Source organism: Sceloporus occidentalis, unplaced genomic scaffold (genome assembly GCF_023333645.1).
Source record: "Sceloporus occidentalis isolate IW3139 unplaced genomic scaffold, rSceOcc1.0.p SCAF_78, whole genome shotgun sequence".
Lineage (NCBI taxonomy): Eukaryota > Metazoa > Chordata > Lepidosauria > Squamata > Phrynosomatidae > Sceloporus > Sceloporus occidentalis.
In genome coordinates, this window is record NW_028317058.1 from 1,997,856 (window position 1) to 2,020,313 (window position 22,458).

At 36.5% G+C, this 22,458-nt stretch overlaps 1 protein-coding gene across 2 annotated transcripts in view; it reads left to right on the forward strand.

Moving 5' to 3' along the window:
- Positions 1-22,458, forward strand: part of LOC149285512 (A disintegrin and metalloproteinase with thrombospondin motifs 6-like) — a 123,574-nt gene that overhangs the window by 44,054 nt on the left and 57,062 nt on the right. For both annotated transcript variants that reach the window (XM_089495249.1, XM_089495250.1), the window contains exons 7-9: positions 750-793; positions 8,510-8,615; positions 19,488-19,634. In XM_089495249.1, coding sequence (XP_089351375.1) covers positions 750-793; positions 8,510-8,615; positions 19,488-19,634 — 297 coding nt within the window. The remainder of the gene's footprint in view (positions 1-749; positions 794-8,509; positions 8,616-19,487; positions 19,635-22,458) is intronic.

Here is a 22,458-nt window from a genome sequence, read left to right on the forward strand (position 1 = left end):
ATAAGTTGAGAAAAAGCATTCATGGTGCTTTGTATTGAACAGTAGTGCTCTCATCGTGAAAACTAGGAGCAGTAAAGCCTTGAGTTTACCTTGAATAACAATGAGTAATGTATTATCCAGCAGTCCTCAAGCATCAAAATTTCGAGATAATGTACAACTTTTGCATGAGTTGTACCTTGTTGACATAGTGGAAAAGAAACCATTAGACTTGTATTGGAACGGCTGATGTATAATATGAACCAGATGAGATTTTCTCAACTAGTCCCCATATAACTGTGTTTTACACTGGGGTACAATTCTTGCAGAGAATGTTTATGTCCAGATAAAATCTATAATTGGTGTTCTGAATAATTATGCTCTTCGTATTAATTTGTAGTCCACTGATTTCGTTGACTTCATTGCACTGGATTGAATATACTAATGGGCAGTTTCTGTCGATATGAAACATTTAAAGTCACCATGTTAATTAACTTGAGTTGCGAAGCTGACCATTTCCCAAAAGATTACAACTACTATGCTGCTTTTTCTTTGAGACCTTAGAATAATTCCAGAAAAAGCTTTCCTTTGGTTTGTGTATGTTGTTTGTTGATGCTACTCGACCATGGGTGATGGGAGAAAATGGAATGTCCTATTGGTTCTTGTATGAATTATTGAATCAATGTGAAATTCTGCTATATTTATTGTTGTGCGATAAGTTACCAACCATGTACCATTTAAGTAATTACCCTTTCCCTTTATCTGTTCAATAGGTATGACATCTGTACATACAAAAATAAGCCATGTGGGACTTTGGGTAAGTGTACAGAAATTGTTACAATTTATCTTTAAAATGTTATTCCATTCACAGTGTGTAATGTACCAGCTCTTCCTCCTCAGTTGGCCTGCTTTTGTTTTCCCCTGAAGAAGACCTCGTTGAGGTCAAAATATCGGCATGTGCTATCATCTAAATAAAACTTTATTTTTTTCACTTACTGAAGTGTGCATGGATACCTTCCTTAGTTTTACCCTCGATTGGACTGAGCTGAAACCAATGTTTGTTTTTTAAGTTAATGTATGTGCCCCTCCAATAATTTTTCCTTGTGTGTGGCTAAAACCCTTTGAATCTGAAACACTCAAGTTGGGTCTAATGTCACATTTTTGTTCTTACTGGTGCTGGTCCGATCTGGATTGACAGCATGACTAGGTTCTAGTCTTCCCCATATACAAATTCTGAAAGCAACATGAACAATTTTTCTCTGGTCTTCCATGACATTTCCTTTAAAAATACTACATTATTTATAGCCATGTCTGCCGTCCCCTTGAAAAATTACTAAAACATTGAAAAACAAAGTTTAAAAAAGAAAATATTTTATTACTTATTTCATTCTTCCCTAATGATGTCAAATAAAGTATGCTAATACCATTGTCCAGTTTTGGGTCTCTCAATGGGTTAACAAATCTTTTGAGGCGAACACAATCTTGTAAGTCATTAAACGCTGAAAATTTTGTAGATTAATGTAGGGCGTTCCTCCTCCGACAGCTGTAATCAGTGATAAAAAAATGTTCCTGAGATGATTCCAATTTACCAAGCAAGTAGGAAACTGATTTATTTCCACCCAGTTCAGGTCCACGATAGTGTCCGGAAAAATAACCTTACTGTATAAAAGAGGTCTTGGTTGTTAAAATTCTAATAGTTACGTCAGTTGAAACAAATTATCTTGTGAACTGCAAGCATGGTATTGAATCATTGATATGCGCTATTAGTTAGACTGCTCCCTGGCTAGCAGTTTATGCTATCTAACCGGCTCATGTGGTTTGCCTTAAATAAATGTGTTTTTAGCTAAGTTTCCTCTTTGGAATCTTTCACCAGGCTCAGTAGCCTTATGTTTAAATGAACCAGGACTGTAGTTTGTATAAAAAGGCGTAGTGATGGATAAAAACTCCCAATTCCTCTTTGGGGAATTTTTGCATTTGTACTCAAGAGCTGAGCATTAAATTGCTGCCTTTGTAAGTGATTTTTCCATCTGATTATTGTTCACACAGTAGGAGTTCCTGGTGGGAAGGGTTATTTTTCTAGTGTTTTTCTTTGTTTCACCCTTCCCAATTATACTCGTTTAATTTCAACTGTTTTCCAATACTAGCATTTAATAGGCATATGGAACTAAGAGGATTTCATTTAAATGAACTTTATCATTTCAAGAGTTTATAAGCGCTATGTAGAAATTGATCTTACTAATATTGATCTCATATATATATATATATATATATATTTATATATATAATGCATGCCTTGTGTGTGTGTGTGTGTATATATATGTATATATATATTTATTTATCTATAATGTTTTAAAAATGTAATTAACTTTAAAAGTAACTTTGCAGTTTTGCAGTGGGATGGTTGCACTCTTTTGACTTTTACTTGTCTGATCCTAACTAGTTGAAGTAGCTCATTAGTTCAAATAAGATTATTAGCTCGTTAGTTGAAACAATAAGCTGCGCACCAAAACTCACCATTTATTTTGTTTCCTTTGTTAATCACATTATAATTGTCTTAGGCTCGGTGCTGTAATGAGCCCTGCTTTCAGAATCCCACTCAGAAAGCCAACAATAAATGGTAATATAACTTCCAGATATCATCAACACAGCAAGAAAAACACAAAAAAAACTAATTTTTTTGGTACCTGTAAGATACACAATTATTACATTGGGTCAAATATATGTTACAAATTAAGGAAACCAATGAATGATATTTAAAAAACATGCAATAGAGAGGTGTGCGATGCCATAGGCAATATGTAGTGAAGGTTAATGATGTCGAAAGTTAGGATTGCTGCTGTGTCCTAATCATTATATATATATATATATATATAATAAATAAGTGTATTTCCCAATGACACACAACAAGTGTCCATAGACTCTGTTATTATTGAAAGTTTTAGGTTACGTACTGAACTATTTAGGAAAACGGTTCAATAAAATTAAAATCAGCTGTTATTTTTTTAGATGACAGGCCCACCTTCAAGGCTCTGACCTTCCTGATCTCTGTAGGCTGTTTGGAAACATATGTGGACTGAATACGTTACCTTTGTCTGGAGTACAAGACAAGTAAAAATCTTTCTGGTTTACTGAGTGATGACATAACTAGAGCAGAACATGAAAATAAGTGAATTAATCTGTACATTCTGATTAAGTCCCATTCCCAAGAACAAAAATATAGTGTTAGCTCACGCTTTGTGTCAGGGCATAAATAAAATGGACCAAAATTAGCTAAAATAAGTAATTGGTGCTTCCAACAAATAATGGGTTATTTTATGTGGGATGGGATGCAAACTTCTAGCATGTACTTCTTGATATTAACAGCATGTACTTTTCTCAATAAACAACCTTAGTTGACATTCTTATTATTTGTCTGCAATTTCTATTTTGAAATAGTTATATTGCATTTGTTTAGTTTTGCATTTAAGACAAATATTCGTATTCTAGTTATGAAGTGTTTGTTCTACAGTATATAATTTGAGTAAGTTTTGTTACATTTGACGTAAGGGCAGTTACAATACTTAGCACAGCAACTGGTGTGAACACGTGGGGTCCTCCAGTTGAGTATTGGTGGAATCCCTGTGTTTTGCTGGTTGAAAGCAAGTGAAGTGGAGGATCTACCTCGAGGGCCATGTGCATCCTCTGAAAATAAATCTAGCCTATACATTATAACTGATATCAAAACACGTGCAAATATTATAATTCTTGAGTTTCCCATTGTTTATTACTTAATTGTGGCCAATGTACCAAATTATCTTTTTAACTCAAGCCCTCAAAACTGACTTCTTTGGCACCAGTGTTACCACGAATGGCTGCATTCTTACCTCTCTTTCATTCTTAAGTTTTCTTCTTCCTTTTCAATGCTCAGAAGTGCAGAGTATTTGACCTGTGGATCTCTGCCTGTACATCCAACCTTAATATAATAAGCTCTAGCTTATATATTCTCAATCAAACGATCCCTCTATCAGAAGCCAACCACCTAAATCTAGGAAAGAGTTGATAACGCAGACACATTATCAGATAAGGAACATCTAAAATGAACCCCTTCTGCTCAAAAGATTTAACTGATAAAAAGGTTTTGTACCGTGTTAGCCGTTGAGAAAACAGGAGAAAAGTATAGTTAAAATGATACCATTTATTGGCTAACTGAGAGTTTAATTGCGAGCTTTCGAGACCAAGTTGTTAGGTCTCTTCCTCAGGCATTAATTTAACCAAACTCTTAAAGTCCCATCTTCATTGACCTTACTATCGTTAGACTAGGACCTCATCCCATCAATCACAAATTCTACCGCCCCACCTCACTTTGCATTTTATTGTCTGCTGCTCACATATCATTGTGCTACAGTTACATTATTCCACTCACCTTCTTCCTTCAGACACTTAGCCAACCTTCAGAGTTGCTGAACATTCTACCCCTTTCTGCTCTAGAGGGGGTTGTATCGGTATTTTCTCTGTAGTATAATTAAGGAATTGACCACATAAATGGGAAATTCAAGGCCACCCCACTTTGGCTGACACTCTTCCTAACTTTTCCTACCCTCTTTCCAATGGCTTTCTTGGGGACGAAGGCAATGGTCCAAATGGCATCAGTCGTGGTTTTACGGAAAAAGGAGCAGAGAGATTTGAGTCCAGTTGACGGGACTGTAAAACGATGAGATAATGACTATTGTTGTCAACACTGTTTTTTTTTCTGTGCGTTTGCAGAATAGTTTATTTCAATCCAATGAATTAAACGCGATTCAGTTGAGTGGCTAACAGTGCAATAACTAAAAGTGCTATATCTTAGGCGCCTTTGGATTTAAAAAAAATAAAAAAAATATCCTTTTCAGGATGTCGAGGCTTTCCAATGGTCTTGGGTTCATCTGCCAGTTTGTAACAAATCACAGGCTCCTATAACAGGAAACATAATGCATGCCAATCTGATCATGTCCTGACATCTTAAAAGCCGTTCGCATCCTGAACAAACATGGCATTGGTTTATTCTGTATTGGGGTATTCACTGCGATGAAGGAGCCCCCTTCTCCTTTGGGTACACTCTCTTCCAAGTGTGTATTTTTCCAAGAAGTATGAAGCAATAAATGGTAATGTATGGTCTTTTCATTTTTTTTTTCCAGTAAAATACAGTTGTTCTATTTATTGTATAAAATCAGCCTGTTAATCGGTTGAATTGGGACTTGTTTTTACTAACGTGATTGAGGGTGGATAAGTTGTCTGCATATTTCTTTTATTTGCATCCATACAGTAGAAGTTCCATGTAAATTGATTTTCTTGCAGACTCTGAAGGAAAACACAGAATTTCCCCCAAAACTGAAAAGCAATACCCCATATCCAACTGCTGCCGTTAAAAAGGGCTTTGTTTGGAAAGTGAAATACAGTGATTTAGTCTTCACGCTGATATAGTACCTTATGTTATTAGCAGGGATGAACTATTTCAAAAATAACAGCAGTATATAAATACCAATTATCTTCCAAAGTGGCAGAACCGCCAGGAACGTGCCATTGGTTGCTGTGGTAATTGCACCATGTTTACCATTTTCCTTCAGAATCGCTCTCTGCGTAACCCCTAGTAAGTCTGATATGCCTTGACCATGCCAAATCACTTTACTGAAGGCTAACATAGAATCAGACGGCCCCAGGTACTCATTGAGTCGCTGCAGGCTGCTTAAGTGGAAGAGCAGGTCAATAACACATGAATAACCATTCAGAACCTTCTCTGTTCTGGAGCTCCATTTCAAACTCCACTTGAATTTCTCTAACCTTTCATCAACACATTGTGATCAGCAATACTTTTCTGGTGACTATGGACTTCTGGCTATGGCTATTAGGTTACTCTTGAAAGGCTCTGAAAAGACACCCATGCTCCTAGAACCTTGTCCTTTATGTTTGTAATTTTGCCATAAAAACGATTCTGTCTGTTTTAAATATTAGTTTACTTTATAGGGTGTGTATGGAAGAGGCATGGCCATATATTGCACTAGGCAGTTTTAGTGTCCTGATGTCCATCTGTCTGTCATTAGGATCTTATTGTGCATAAAGTAGTGTTATTTGTGGTAAAATGGCCGCATTCAATGGGCTTAATACTGCAGTTCTCACTATTGTTTCTACTGGACATTAATTGTTAAAATGTAATATGTGTTCACATACAAAGAATTATTTTACGTAGTATAATACAAGTATATATAATCTATAATAAACATACATATGTACAAATCATACATATACAGAGTATATAAATAAAGTACATAGTGTCAATAGTGTCAATATCAATACACATTATAGTACCATCAATAATTACAGTAAGCTGCACATACTGTACTCCGAAAGGGAGCATACTGTAGAATCTTGGGCATGATACATACTTTTATGTAATACGCTTAATTTAGAACTAGGTTGCAAAAAACTAGATCTTGCTCTAAAGAACTGTGTTGTACTTTTTTACAGTATCATTACGTATCTACTGTAAACAATGCGTTCACTGTTCCAATAATCAACATAAGACGTTGTCTGTAGTATGTTTACTTTAAATGGTAGAATGGACATCTTGAATCCTTCACAGTATGTGCTCTCCAGGTCTTCTTGAATGTTTTCATGCCTGAGATTTTCCGACAGTTTTGTAAATTGGGTTTTTAACCTGTGTCTGTTTGTTAAATGCAAAACACTCTTTGCACTATGCATCACTTCTTTTCTCCTCCCTGGGGTACACATACACAATGTAGTATTTCTTTTCTTCTTTCCCTGGGGTGGACATACTGTAAAGAATGCAAGACTTTTTCCCAACCTTGCTCTACACCTATTCCTAGTAGATTTTTTCCAATTAAGTACACCTTTTAGCATCATTTTCCACTTCTGTCAGGTCTTTTTTCAGCGGAGTCCTTTCAGCACAACCCTTTTCTCAATAAAATACCCCTAGTGTGAACTTTCCAAGTGTTATGGAGCTGGTTATGGTTTGGGAATAGTGGGCATTCATCTAACCCCTACTATTTGCTGTGTCCTTGTTATATACCATGGTACCATATATATATATAAATATTCAGCACTCTGGAAGCACATGTCAGGAAATTATTATGGAGCCACTATTGGCCACTCAACAGTCACCACAGTCATCTGAGAAACTATGGTAAAATCAAAGTCCATTTGCTGGTAATTAATTGGGAATCAATGACCAATGATGAAAGTAGTCCACCACACGTGACTTGGGTCATTAGGGCCTGACATTTTTTGTCTCATCACTTCGGCCTTTCTGAGTAGTATTATGAATTAATAAGTTCCAACCTACATTGGGGGGGGGATTATTGATGCCCCCCCCCAAAAAAACTACCTCAAAGGCGAGTATCCCTTAATGAAGTCCATCATTAACTAACAACTACAAATAGGTCTGCGAGCTTGGCCAAAGCTCACACCTCTCCATGGCTTTCCTAGCTCTGTATTTTTATTATGTAGTGGGCTTTTCTGTATTTCACACCTATATACAAATATAAATGGCAATATTCTGAGATACGGTGGCTATCAAGCTTAATCGGTTATTACAAAAGGGCCCTGCTTGATGGTTCTTGACATCTTTTGCGACCTATCAGAAAGCCAACGCAATGTCATTCTAGCTTGTGGCATTGTGCAGTCAGTTCTAAGAACAATCCCTTCGCTATGTTACTAATGTGTTTGGTAGAAGCTTTGAGAGCACAAGGCTGTCCTGGTGGTAGGGAGGAAGGACAAATCTCTGCTTGCCGATGGGGAACGAGGAACGCAAATTTCTGGGGAGAGAGGGAAGGAGCCTGCAAAGGGATCTCCTGGGAATATGGATATAGCACAAGGTTCTGCGAAGTACAGAACTGTGCTAGAAATGAGAAAACTCAAGGCCTTGCTGGGGGCTACACTACAAAATAATGGATGGTAGAGGTAATTGGCCAAGAGCAACACCACCACTATGTTTTGCTATGGTTTAAATATACCTTACCAGTTTGACAGATATTACATTTTCATTTAAATATAACCGCTTCCACCAAAGCGTTCATGGAGCTTTTGTTATGTTGGGGGGAAAAAACTGAATTTTTTAACGATTCAGATTTTTTTTAGACAAATAAAAACTTGCTTATGTGTTTTTTTTTTTTCTTCCTGAACCCACTAAACTTAAACAGCACTCTAGAAAAATAACGTGGACACTTTTTTTTTTTTTTGCTTACTGCTGCCTCAAGAATGTGAAAGTAAAAATACTTTGTTGAATTCCCTCTCCTGGCTCATGTTTCTTGGTGGTCCCAAGTTACCAGAAGTAAAATTTATAAATCTAACCCCTCGTCTAGACATTTTCCAGCACTGACTGCAGTTCAAAAAATATTAATGTCTAGCCTGCAAATTCCCCCCAGTGATTTTGTAAATGACTCGAAAGTTAACCTTTTGCCAACTGCTCCTTCTATATGTAGAGGTTATTAAAAAGAATCCAAGCATTTATAAGACTGAAACACCTTGGCTTGACCCTTTGTGTCTCCTTCTGTTTATTTAGGCTTGGCCTCGGTGGCTGGAATGTGTGAACCAGAGAGGAGCTGCAGTATTAATGAAGACATTGGCTTAGGCTCAGCATTTACTATTGCACATGAGATTGGTCACAAGTGAGTTGGGAAAAAAAAAATCAAAATATGTTATTATGCAATCTGTTTTACATTGTTCCCGTGAATTACATCCATTTCCAGCACACTCATCTCTCTGTATTTCACTGTCCGCTTCTTTCGGTATCATAACATTATCCAGTCGTGGACGTGCATTTGTTTTTGTTATAGCTTTGTTCGTATCGTATTATATTTATAATTATACTGGTGTAAAATATGTATTTCTGTTATTTAGATATTTAAACAATTTTGTTGTTCTATTTTTGAAAGTATGTATTTTCTGTGATTTATTTTTTTTTTGTCTAATATTTTGGAAAAATTTCTACTGGCTTTTATTTTCACACTAGACACTTGTAATTGTTTGGATACTGGAATGTTACACCATCATAATTTTACTTAAATTGCTACAGGCTTATTATAAAAATTATGTTAATGCATACAAAAATTAGGTTCATTATAAAGAAATAAAAGCTTTTTAAGCTGGGATTAGGTAGTACATGGGTGAACCAATACAAAAAAAAGTAGAAAATGTTTGGAATGGTCAAAAATGGGTGGCATAAAGGGAGTGGGCAGAGTTACGTGAAACTCCCTTTAAACCCCAGCCCTTGGTGTGTATGCTAACTATGACTGCTGGCAAAACCTTGTGGCAATTGTAGGTTTCATAGAGAAAGTGGCAATAGTAGGTTTCAAGGGGCTTGTTCTCGTGTTTAAGTATCTTGTTTCAGCTGATGTATTCTACATAAGAATGACAAAGCACCTCTTCAGTCCCTAAATTGGTCAAGCTTTAGTGACAAGTGTCCAAACTTCCTATATGTACTCACAGATGATGACAATAAATACTTGGTGTATTTAAAGCAAATCAACCATTTTGTATTAAGATGTCTGTGTTCCTTTTTAGCTTTGGAAATATTTTGACCAGTCGCAGAATCACAAATGAGCACTTCCTAGTCTAAGGAGACGTTCCAGCCATCATATGTTCTTAAATGCATGTGATAGCTGTAAGGTCCCTTTACATTTCTATTGTGTCTTTTTAGAAATGCATGCAGAATTCTGCAGAATCCCCCCATGTGCGTTTGCTCTTTGCTCTTGCTATTTTCCGTGCAGGAGATGTGTTTTGCTGAATAGATCTCCTTGCACGTAATATATTTACCGCCCGTCAGCTCCAGCACTGGCTCTCTGAACACTTCCATTGATTTTAACGGGGGCGATATCTTGCCACCGATTGGCTGCGGCAAACAGCCAATCAGTAACAAGAATAGTTGGACCATGGGCTGCAGCTTCTACAAGTGTTAGTTTTTATTTTAGGTTTTGAAGAATGCATATTCAAGTACTCGCATTATTCGATCTCCACTGGGGTTAATAAGAAACATTATTTTCTCAAACAACAATCTGCCCGGGATAAGTAAATGCAAAAACCTGTAAGAGCCGGAGCATTTACATTTTTTTTGCCAAACTGCTGAGGAAGTAATTGCAATGTATTAGTCACTGTCCAGCAGTCAAGAAGTTAAGGTTTCATTACTACGACTACTGTAAATCAGAGAGACTGCTCATACGTAATACAGAGCTCATTTTAAGTAGCAGTGATTACATAGATGGGATCAATCACAAGCTGCCTAATTATTATTTTTGCTTTTTAAATGCAATGTCTGGATTACAAATGTCTAAAGCATTTCCTTTACCTATCTGTCGCTGGGCTGACCCTACCTGCCTATGAAAGGAGAACTGTTACTCACAATTTCCTTCCTTCATTTTTAATTATTAGTGACAAGCAAGACGTTTGATAAAATAATATTCACTTTATTTCACTGTTTTTACAGCTGCACCGATCTGTTTCTCCAGCCACAAAGTTTATGTACTAGTCTCATAATATCACCTGCGCTTCCAGCGCACCTGCGTGAGTGACATTTAAATAGAGTCAACTTTAGGATTTGAGACACAGCTATTGTAGTTATATGAAGCTTGGGAAATTTCAGAATATCCTGTTTGTTGTCAGAAGCAGTCCTCCTTCCATCATGGATTGGCTTAGCGATAAAGCCTTTTTCTGCTTTAATACGGCCGGTGCCATGAATGTCAACTTCATACCCAACAAGTGGCACTTGTCCCTTGATGTTTTTTTTTTTTTTTCTATACTACACTAAAATATATTGAAATTAATATTAATAAAATAAATATTATTGTGTAGTCTTATGCCAATAGAGAGAAGAGTGCAAATAATGTCTCGATGGCAACAAAGGAGTAAAAATTACAGATCGGCTTTAAATAGGACGTACAAGAGTAGGCTGTTACTAGTCCCTATATCCTAGTAACATTCTAACAACTACAAGTAGTTACAGCCATGAACCTCTGTACATCCGTCAGAAATTGAGAACGGGGGAAGCTAAAAAAAAGAAAAAAAAAAGGATTGTGATTGTCCATTCGACCCTGATGTACTTTGTACATTGAATTTAAAGCAAGTCTATATAGAAACATAAAACATGGCCCATCTTTTCTGACCAATTGTCCTGATGTAAGGACTCAGACCTTAATAATTCTTCTTAGATTTAGGATATCTTTATGCGGGAGAAAATGTGTGTGTGTGTGTGTGTGTGTGTGTGTGTGTGTGTGTGTATATATATGTATATATATATATATATATATGTATATATATATATATATATAGTCACTTAAATAGCGGTTGCTGAAAACTTGCCGAGCAACTGCCTACGACTTAAATTAAAAGATCATTTATTTATTTTTGTTTTCACTTTATTTAACATGAAGGATGTTAAATAAAGTTTAAAAAAAAAATGTTTTAATTTATGTCCCGGGCAGGCGCACCTGCTGCCATGGCGCCCTGTGCGGCCGCACAGGTCGCACACCCCTAAGGCCGGCCCTGGTTGTAGGAGCATTTTCCACCACCTCTCTCTGTCTCTGTCCTCCTCTTTGCCCGCGATGACACCCTTTGCAGGTATTGCTCGGATCTTGTGTGCAGAAATGGCGAGCTCCTGCCTACTGGTGTGAGGAGGCCGCTGATGGTAAACCCTTCTTAGATTTAAAACATCAGGTTCCTGGAAATGACCACGTTGTCCCTGTAAAGTTGTGTTAACATTCACAAAAGTCCCCAAAAATGGATTTTTCTTTTCATTTTAGATTCCAGGTCTTCATAGCAGCACGATTTATCTCCCAAAGTCAGGCAAGATAAATGAACCCCTACCTCCATCGCTACCGCATTCCTTCCTGTGTGCGTGACGATATGACTGTAAAATACTACGCATTTCAAGGTTGTTTTTTTATATTGTAACTAGTAGACAGGGCACTTAACATCACTAAATTCCACTGCCTAAAAAGAGCACTCTCTTTGTTAGACGGCTCTTTCTCACATTTCTCCTCATTTACCCCCTACAGCTTTAGAGCATGACCTCTTGTTCAAGAATTTATTTTATCCTGGAAAATGCTTCCCTTCTGCAACATACCCTTGAGGTGTCTGCCATATCATCTCTTTTACCTGCCTCCAGAGAGATTAGAGGTCTTGTCATTTTGTTCAAGGAAAGAATTTTGTAAAAAAAATCAAGTTTTAACTATTTTAAAAAAGATCATTGTGTTAAAAAAAAAAAAAAAAAGGACACATTGTATATGCAGAGACTTTAATTCTTATTATCTTTATGTATATACATCGCTTCTTTTAATACGTACATTCAAAGTGTAAGACAAAACTAGAATTGACAGAAGAACCGATAAATTAAGTAACGGCCTTGCTTACAATCTGGATGGCAAGCTTGCAATTTAGATATTACCAGATTAATAGTAAATAAAAAAAGGCTTATAGATTTGTCAGGAAACAAACAAAAAAATTAAATAATAAAAAATAATATAATAATAATAATAATAATAATAAATATATATATCTGTGTGTGTTTGTGTGACCTGCTGATCACACGCGGTATGATTCCTGGTATCTGGTTCTATGTTTAAAAGGCGGTTTAGAGCCCGAACGTGCAAGTGATGTACAGGCTGTAACATGCAAGTTCCTTCTTATTTTGCTGTCTTCCGTTAAAGAGTTGTAGATATTGTTCTTGTGATTAGTTTGGCACAACTGCAGAAACGTCAACAAATCCGTGTCAAAAAAATGGCCCGGAGAACACCTCTCTTAATAGGAAAATTAGAAAGAAAAAAAAAAAAGAGGAAAGAGGGAGAGAGAGAGAGCAAAAGGACATTATGAAACCCGTTTGTGAACGTTTATATAGAAGTCTGAGCGGAGTACCACACAGGAAGCTGTCAAGAAGTTACTAAATGGGATCATATGGCAGAGACAGAACAATTAGAAAGGAGTTTACTGAAAGGTGAGAGTGCTTAATGTTATACGGTCCACAGGGTGTCCAGTGAAAACTGGAGCGCGCAGGCACACAGCAGGGTGTAATATTTTCCTAAGCCGCTTCAAGTCATATACTTTCTATAGAATCCTTGGTACAATACATTTATATTAAAATAGCTGCGTGCATGTAGGATTACCAGATATTCTAATACCGAGACGCTACAGGGTTTTGGTTTTAAGAAACAATATGTATGCCTTTTTTTTCCCCCCTGAATGCAGTTCCCAAATACTGGGCTGTATGCGTTTTTTAATTACTATTATGTATGCTGTATCAACCTGTAAAATATGAGTTTTATTCTAATATATTAAAGATGCATCATTCAGAAAGTGAAGATCAAATACCTATAGCTTTATTTTTCAGGTATTCAATATAAAAAGATAGGGTATATTTATGTTTAAATTAAATATATAAACCGTTACCTTGGTTTATTAAGTAAGTTGAATCCAGCTAAAGAGTTAATTCCAGCAAAAAATTATTTCTTCTTTCCAAATAAGCCCCATCCAACCATTGCGTTATAAGAGGTCTTATTTGCTACATCAGCTATTCAACATGCCTGGAAAACTGCTTAAATTGCACAATTAATCCCTATACTTATTGCATATTAGTTGATTATATTATGGAAACCTTAAAGAAGAACTCCCACCAAATATTATATCACAAGGATCACATTAAAGATTCTAGTTCTTGCGGAATATCGTCCCCCCCCCCCATGTAGCTGCATATTAGCCATTTCTATATGTTCTAGCTTAGTTATTTTAGCATAATTTACAAGACAAACACTTGCCATACTACATTTTTGTAAACAATAAACAATATCCGGAGACGCAGACTAATGGAGGAAAAGATTTTATACCCCGGGAACTTCATTACCACTGCCATAAAGAATCAGCTCAGTGTGGTGATTGAGGAGGTAAAGTCACCCAAAAATATTACGTGACTGGCAATGGCAGCAGCCTTTCGGGTCCACAGGTACAGCATGTTTATTGAAAAAAAAAAATGAAATAGAACTTTTTTTATCAATTTGAGGATACATTACTTCAACGCTACTGGATTTTATACTTAAGTTTTCCGTTGGATTCTGCTGTAAATGAACGTATATCTTGAAAGAATGGGATGGAGGAAGTGATGGTTTCTTCTCTCATAGTTTGATGTTGCGTTGGGTACATCAGGAAATGATGAGTACAAAGCCAAACTCTTTCTCCTTACTATTCCGAAAGCACGGTATATTATATATGCAGCCAATTTAGATTAGTGAAGAAAGACAAAAATCTCACCAGCATACAACATTTAGACACAGCTGATAATTCTGTGCACCAACAAGTAAAGAACCGTACCCAGTCCCTGTTTAGATTCCAAGCATATTCACAGAGATGAGATTTCTCATGTGGGCTCTTCTGCAGGTTTTATAGAAAGGCAGGCGAGGGAATGCCTGAGCAGGTCAACCAACATGTAGACAGTTGTTTTTACGTCTTATCATCAGGCCTGGAATTATAGCATTTTATACAGTTCCACAATAGAAACATGTTTTTGTATAATAGTTTGTCTTTAAAAGTCAGTTAAGGTGAGATTCAGGTCCGGTCTGGCAATCTGGCACAACAGGCAAATGTCTGATAGAGTTTGGATCATCACAACTACATGTCTAAAAGTATATAAATCCTAACAAGCAGCTGGGCATATACAGCTGGTGGCCACACCTACACCATTTGGAGGCTGCTGGCCTTAAAGGGACAGGCCCGCTTAGTCGATCCCTGTTATGGCCATGGTCATATAAGTCACTTTTTATTCTGAAAAGATTGAAGCAGCGGTATGTAGGTGAAAACTCTTACCATATGCTATGGGTAAAGTAGGCATATACAAAGAGCTTGTAACAGAGCATGTAACATCCTTCCTAGAATCCGTACGTTGAATTCAGTCCTGGATTCATTTTACAGACTGTGTGTGTGTATATATATATATATATATATATATATATATATATATATATATATGTTTTCTTTTCCCTCTGTATCTGGCTCTCTCTTTGAGTCATTCAGGATCACTAAGCACATTTTTCAAAAATATTTTTTAAAATATTTATCCAGCTATAATAAGTCTGGCTAATACAGGTCTAAATTACAAGACATTATAGTCCTAATATAGAATTATAGCTAAATCCAAGTTTATTTTTAATGTTTTCCGTTTGATGTGTATAGCAGGATGATCTATCCACAGAAAGCATTTTTTGGGGAAGCTATCATTACAGTGTTACTAGTGGTCACATTCATGACCGTTATTTCTTATGCTCCAGGAATATACAATTACCACGTGAAAACATCCGGTTTACATTTCGGTACATGTGTAACGTGTGTCCTATTTTCACCTTACAAAAGGCCAGTCATTCATTTTCTTGCTTGTGCGGGTAATTACAACCTGCCTGTATATCTACTTACGTGGTGAATTTGATTATTATGTCTCGTGTCTGTTTCTGTTATAAAAACATACTAGATCTGTAAATGTGAACCAAATACTTCTTTGGGGGTTTCAGCCATTATGATTTATTAGCTCTGTAGGCTGAAATGTCATAAATGCAAGGCTTAGAAAAACATTGTCGGTTTCTGTAATGTGGTTCAGTTTGCGTTAAATGAGAACGGTGCCTTGCATGGCATGGAAAATGTATTTCTCAAGGCTCCGTTTACAAGACCCTAAATCATTGTGCTAAAACACCCTATTGGTGGAGGAAGGATCAATATGTGTCTTCTTCTGACCAAGATGTTTATTGCTCTCCATATTCTTGGTGTAATAAAACTAATTAACAGTGTATAGTGAACGACATCTGTTTTTAATCTCATCAGCAGTTAGGACTCAACTAATTTCTTCTCTGGCCAGGTAATTTTGTTTATACTGTGATAGAGATGTGCCAGTGACAGGCGGTATGTAAGTCCAGCTGCTGGGGTCTATTTGCTGATCATTGACTGACGTAAATACTCAGATGGTCACTAAAGTGAATTTGTATCAATGCGGGTCTGAACTACAATAGTTGTACCACACAGCAGCTTAGATTGTGCAGTTTAGTGAAATGTGTGATGACTATGACATGACTGAGTTCACTGATGTGCGTCTGATGACCTTAAAACTTGAATCTCTACAGTCAGTGGGAGCTGAGTTTGACAACCTGGTAATAGTGAATTGGCATTATATTCCATCTTGGTAGCGCTAAAGTTTTATCTGGTTACATAAACTTTAAAAAGACACAATTCGAATTTTGAGATTGTAGTTTGTGTTTTCCAAGTTGCTTCCAGTTACCAGAAGCTACTGTCTGTGTATCGTCGGAAACGTGGGGTAGAGAGAGAAAGTAATTTGGTGCGCTTATTTATTCTTTGGGTGATGTTTTTCGCATCGCAGGCTAATCAGTTGGGTGACTGTGTGGTAGTTTTTTTTTATGAGTGAAAGGGTTTTAATTGATTCAAAATTTAGCTTCTTTATAAGAAATCATTCTTTAGAGATTAGTAGATGGTAGGCCAGGACTGGCCATTGGGTACACCATGCAAGGTGCCCAATGGTGCCTCCTAGCATGGGGCCACACACACATCATTTATTTCAATTGTACAGATCTGTGGAATATGATGGTGCTATATAAAACAATAAGTAATAATAATAAAAATATCCTGTTTAAAACCAGAGCAAGATCATAATCATGAACCATGAGTTCACCGCTCAATGGTTTATGGCTTTAATAATTTATTCTAAACTGCGTGTTCTACATTTTACTGTATACATTTTGGAGGACCACATGTGCTTTTGCTTAGGGAAACATTAGCCCAATCAGGGAGCCAAACCTGGTGAGACTTGTCCATATTCAAATAGTGTACAGTGCTCTCCAATCCAATGCATTTCATTCATCTCTGATTTGTGTGTTATGTTTTGTTAATGAAAGTTGGTGTCTACTGACCACAACGTCTGCTGCTGGACCTCCTTGGTCTACATCAACCAGATACAAGACCCTCTGGGCAAGATTGAGAGTAATGATCCTCAACTAGAAAATAATCTTCATGTCCTTCAACTGGCTTTGTTTATATCTTGTTCTCAAACCCAGTTGATTAGAGATAAGTCTAGAATCAATTAATATAGCACAATCCACTAGTATAAAGTACAAGCATCATGTTGCATGTTTTTAGTTTTGGATTCATGACAGTTTACAGCTGTTACTGCTTTTGCTGCTCAGTCCTTTGTTTTCTCAGTTTGCTGAGAAAACTTAGAAAACTTACATCAGAGTGTATAAGCACAACCATTAACAATGATTAAAAAATAAACATGAAAAAGTGGAACATTATTAACAATTCCAGTTATTTTGTTGCATTTCTACTGCTTGTAGGACAAACTTTTACAAAGTGTGCTCAAGGGGACAAATGCCTGCTTCCAATTTTGTGGGAAAAGTTTGGGGAAGACCCTTTTATATTCCAGCATGACTTTGCCCCAGAACACAAAGCAAGGTCCAAAAAGATAGGGAGTTTGATGTGGAAGGACTTGACTGGCCGCACATAGTCCTGACCTCAACCCCATCGAATACCTTTGGGATGAACTGGAACAGAGATTGTGAGCCAGGACTTCTTGTCCAATATCAGTTTCTGATCTCACAAATGCTCTACTGGGTGAATGGGCAAAATTCTCATAGAAAGGCTCTAAAATCTTGTGGAAAATCATTCCAGAAGAATGGAAGCGGTTATAGATGCAGAAGGGGTGGCAACAAGATATTATGTCTATGTATTTAGAATGCGGTCTTGTAATTTAGAACATTGTGATATTAAAAACTTAAATGCATTAATAAAAAAGCCGCCATATTCCATTTTATATATACACAGAAGTAAGAAAGAATGTTATCCTGGTCTATGTTGGACTGTGATAGAAAGACACTCAGCACTGCTTAATTATTGTCTTGGTTGGTCCAGATCCATATGTTCATAGTTTGATCTGAGTGGTATCATTATAACAAGTGTCATTTATTCCTTGTATACACCAGTGCTCAAGTGTTCATATGATACCAGGCATTTCCCTCTATGCCAGTCCAGCCTTCATCATGTCTCATTTCGCTCATAGATAGTAACATCTATGTCTTTTGGAAAATAAGTCTCTGGAAATGCAAAAGTTTGCTTTTTGGCTATATTTGAATTAATAGTTTATATACCAAGTATAGCCCAAAAAAGTGACAAATGAAAAAGGATCTTAAAAAAATTTAGAAGATTGCCAAGACTTTCTCTCCTTCAGGGATTAAAACCTAAGAGGTTGATTATTCGCTAGTTCCAGACAAAACATCAGCACTGCAGACATAACATCCTACCACTTTGCTACACCAAGAACACAGGCAAAGTATAGATGTTTCAAAAGTGGTACAGATTATATCTACATACCCACATCAGTGATTCACACAGTAAACATATAATTATCAAGAGGTATACCACATCCTCTCGTGAGGCCCAGACTATCAAATCACTGTGGATTCTGGATTGGGAATAGTTACGTGTTTATCTACATGCATGATGTTTGCTGTATGGCACGCACCAATTGCAGGTGCCCCAGACACATTCCACACAATCCAGCATCTAATGGGGAACAGTCCGCATTCAGTAAAATTAACCATATTTCTTCCGCAACGGTAGACTCCTTAAAATTCCCTGAAAGAGACTCTAAATCTTCTCTTGTTACATAAATATAAATTCACCAAACTTTACTGGTACTGTTGGCATTGTTGGCATCTGCCTACCTTAACAAGACCAGGGCAATCTACAGAAGTGGGGGACAAAGGCAGGTTTCTTATTTTTAATATATGTACGTTTTGGTGAAAAGTCGTATAAATAGTGAAAAGTTAAAGCGCTCTTTTGGTGCAGCATTAATACATGGATGGATATGATTCCTTGATGGTATTTATTTGGTAAATTGGTACACAGTGTAAAGTTATAAGAAATTCTGCATCTAAACAGAATCTTTATTCAAGGATAGAAGACAAATGTTTTAAAAAATAATTAACCCTGTTAACAGATAACTATAACGCAAGGCTTGTAAATCATCCCACTCAATCTCATTCTTGTGTCTAATACATGCGTGCACGCTGGGATTCCATTTGATTGTTTCATGCAGGGTCAGTTGTCCCATGGGCTGATTATCAGGGACACTACCTGAAACATTATTGTGCGTTTTAATTGTAGTACCAAACATAGCCACAAGGATGTCTAGGGTAGCAAGGTCTTTGGGCAACATTTACATCCCAATTGGATCATTTCTGTGCTCTTTTTATGGGCTTTTGCATTCCCTTCCTTGGACAGGACTGAGTGTATTGTCTGTGAAACATGTTCATGTTTATTCCTGAGCCACGTAGCTTGACTTGTCCCCAGGCCCAATAGTGATATTCCTCCCGTACCTTTTATTCCAATGGGATTGAGATTTTGTGAAGCTGTTAGCATTCTTAGAACTATATACACATTTCTTATTGCTTAATATTATTTCTGTGTAAAATGTATCCCTTTTCTCTTCTTCTTTCTTTTTCTACCAGCTTTGGTATGAACCATGATGGAATTGGAAATGCCTGTGGCACCAAAGGTCATGAAGTAGCCAAGTTAATGGCAGCGCACATTACATCAAACACAAATCCCTTCTCCTGGTCCGCCTGTAGCCGGGACTACATCACCAGCTTTCTTGAGTAAGTACTCATGGTGAGCCTTATTCTGATGGTCTACATTTTATTGTTTATATGTTTAATGTATTTCATTTTTATGGGGTTTCTGGTGCCAAGTAGCATTAAATATTTGTGTTAAGAACAATAAGACTCTGACTTTGCATTTATCCCAAATAAGAAAATATGAGCCACCTGTGTAAGTAGTTTTTAAGTCAGTAGGTCACAATAATCCAAAACTCTGCAACACCTACAGTTTAGGGTTACCGTGATGTTTCCTACCTTCTGTAAGGGTCTTTAAAACAACGACACTTTGAGTGTACTCTTTAGTTTTGGGTAAGGTGGGTGAAGGAATGGAACAAACTACTTAACCAAGACCTGATACCTGGAAGGTGTCCTCACATCATAACATTACCATAGCTTGAATTACATAGTTTCGAGTGGTTATGTTTTCTCTAGTGTTTTCTCACTGTATAGTCGAGCCTATATTATTATTATTAAATATTAATGTCATCATCATTTATTAGTTATTATCCCATAGCACTATACCAAGAGGTTATACAAACTGTTTCAATATACTAATCCAGAAGGTGCCCTGGTTTCTAGAATTGATAATGTAAATTGTATTATTAATGAGGTAATGAAAACATACATGTCATACCCGCTCCGTGCTCCGTGAATCATACTTGGTTACTGTTGGTACGTTATGGGTCCCTGAGTGGTGGAGCACGCCAGCGTTCCTTTAACAGTAATAGAGCTTAAGGCAACCATTAAATCAATGCCATCCCTAGACCATATAACTTCATCTTCAAGAAGCTTCTGTGTTTAACTTTATACATATTTCCAGCTTGCTAAGTCACCCAAACAGAACTGCACACATTAGTTCCGTTCACTGCCTGAACAAAACTACTTACGCGGTTCGGTAAACCTTTCTGCCTTTTGTGAAAAATTATTATTTTGCCAAAAAGCATAGTTTTGTAAAGGGCATAGCCTGATTAATATGCTGGAAGATGATCCAGAGACGTAGAAAGTAGCTTGTTCTGTAACATTTTTTTGGCAAATGTGTTCAAGTACAACAAAGAAATCGTGAATTTATGTGGAAACATTTTTGGAAACTTATTTTATTTTTGCATGACGTGTACTAAAGGTCTGTGATTTATTATGTGTTGAGATTAGTGTTTCACTGGGCTGTCCATCGTCGTTAGCATTGTAACGTGGGCACAAAAAAATATTGCATCCCTTTCCATCTAGTTACTTAGTTGTGTAGGTTGTAACTAAATGTAAACACCACCCCTTTACTGTTGCCATTACCATTATAAACAATCGGATGGTACAGTGGATATAGGTAATAGAGCGCATTATACAATCCAACATTTTAAATTGTTTTTCCTCTTAACCATCTTAAATTAACCACTGTTAACTACCTTTTCACTTTCCTTTTTTCACCTTTCAGTTGCCTCCTTATAATATCATCGACCTTATCTTTCAGTTTACCCTCCTTATTATAATTCTAATATTTTTACACTACAATTAGATCATACAGTATGAACACACTCTCTCTATTTTGCTTCCAATACTGGAGATACAAAACAACAGAAGGTAGGGAGAAGTTGCTCTTCATCACCCAAGGTACTACCTGCCTAAATGCACTTTTAGTCTATGATGACTACAGGAGTCACTAAAATAAAATCTCCTTAAGCATAAAATACAGTGCTGTATAAAGAAGTGTATTGAAAAGAAAAATATTTTATTTCATTTCAAATACCCGCTGCAATTTTTGTTGGCCATGCGTTTTCGCTGTTATGTAGTATAAGTATAGTTAGTATGTTAAGGGTTTTTGTCTAGTAGACTGGGCTTAAATAACAGAGCGAGAACACATAAATTCACTAAAATCCAATTGTCTGATAGCATTTTATTATGGGAAATATAGACGTAGTTAAAAAAAATACTTTTATTTGATACTAGTAATAGAAAATTGAGGGTCGCCTTTTAAGACCCAACAAGTAAATATATATATAAGATATTAATATTTGCTCCAAAATATCACTGTGCGTAATATTCATGTGTTTGAGGTTTATTGTATTTTAGTTTATTCCCTTGGTGTTGCATAAGCTATATTGTTCTATTGTAGCATTTGGCCATTTGTTATACTTCATAGAGTTGAAATGAAAATCATGAGGTCTGCACGCTAACTATATAAAAATGAACAATTACATCTGACTTCCAAAACAAACAGTCACTGTCTGGCTCTCGTTCTCCCCTGCAAAAAAAAAGGAAGAAAAAAAAAAAAAAGACGGCTGAACACAGGCTAACCCTTAAGAGAAACTATTGTGAAAACTAAGAGCATTATTACTGTTCTGACATCTAACACTTTGTTATTCATATTAGTTTTAACAATTAAGCACATTTTTATCTGTATATTTTTATGAACACCGATATGTAAAAGCATGTATCAGATTATATCAAAATGCTCTAGAATCTGCCTTTATGGTTCTAGACACTGAGTCTGGGTTCTTTATGCTTCTAGAGTCTAATGGCCGGTCGTATCTTGGTATTATATAACTTTACTAATGCCCATTCAATATTTACTCACTCAGTGGTCACTCAAGATCTAGACTTTTTGAGGGATATCAAGGTCCATTCATGAATAATAATAAAAAAATGAAAACACTTAGCATTACAATCTTTATTATCACATATAGGCGCATCTGTGATGTTCATGGGTTCCCCTTAGAATAATTGCATGATTGAGGGAAAATATCAATATAAATTGTAGAATGGTGATATCTTTAGAAGGGTTTTCACCACCGGTTGCCCCTCAGGATGCATTGAATGTAAGTTTGGTCTTACT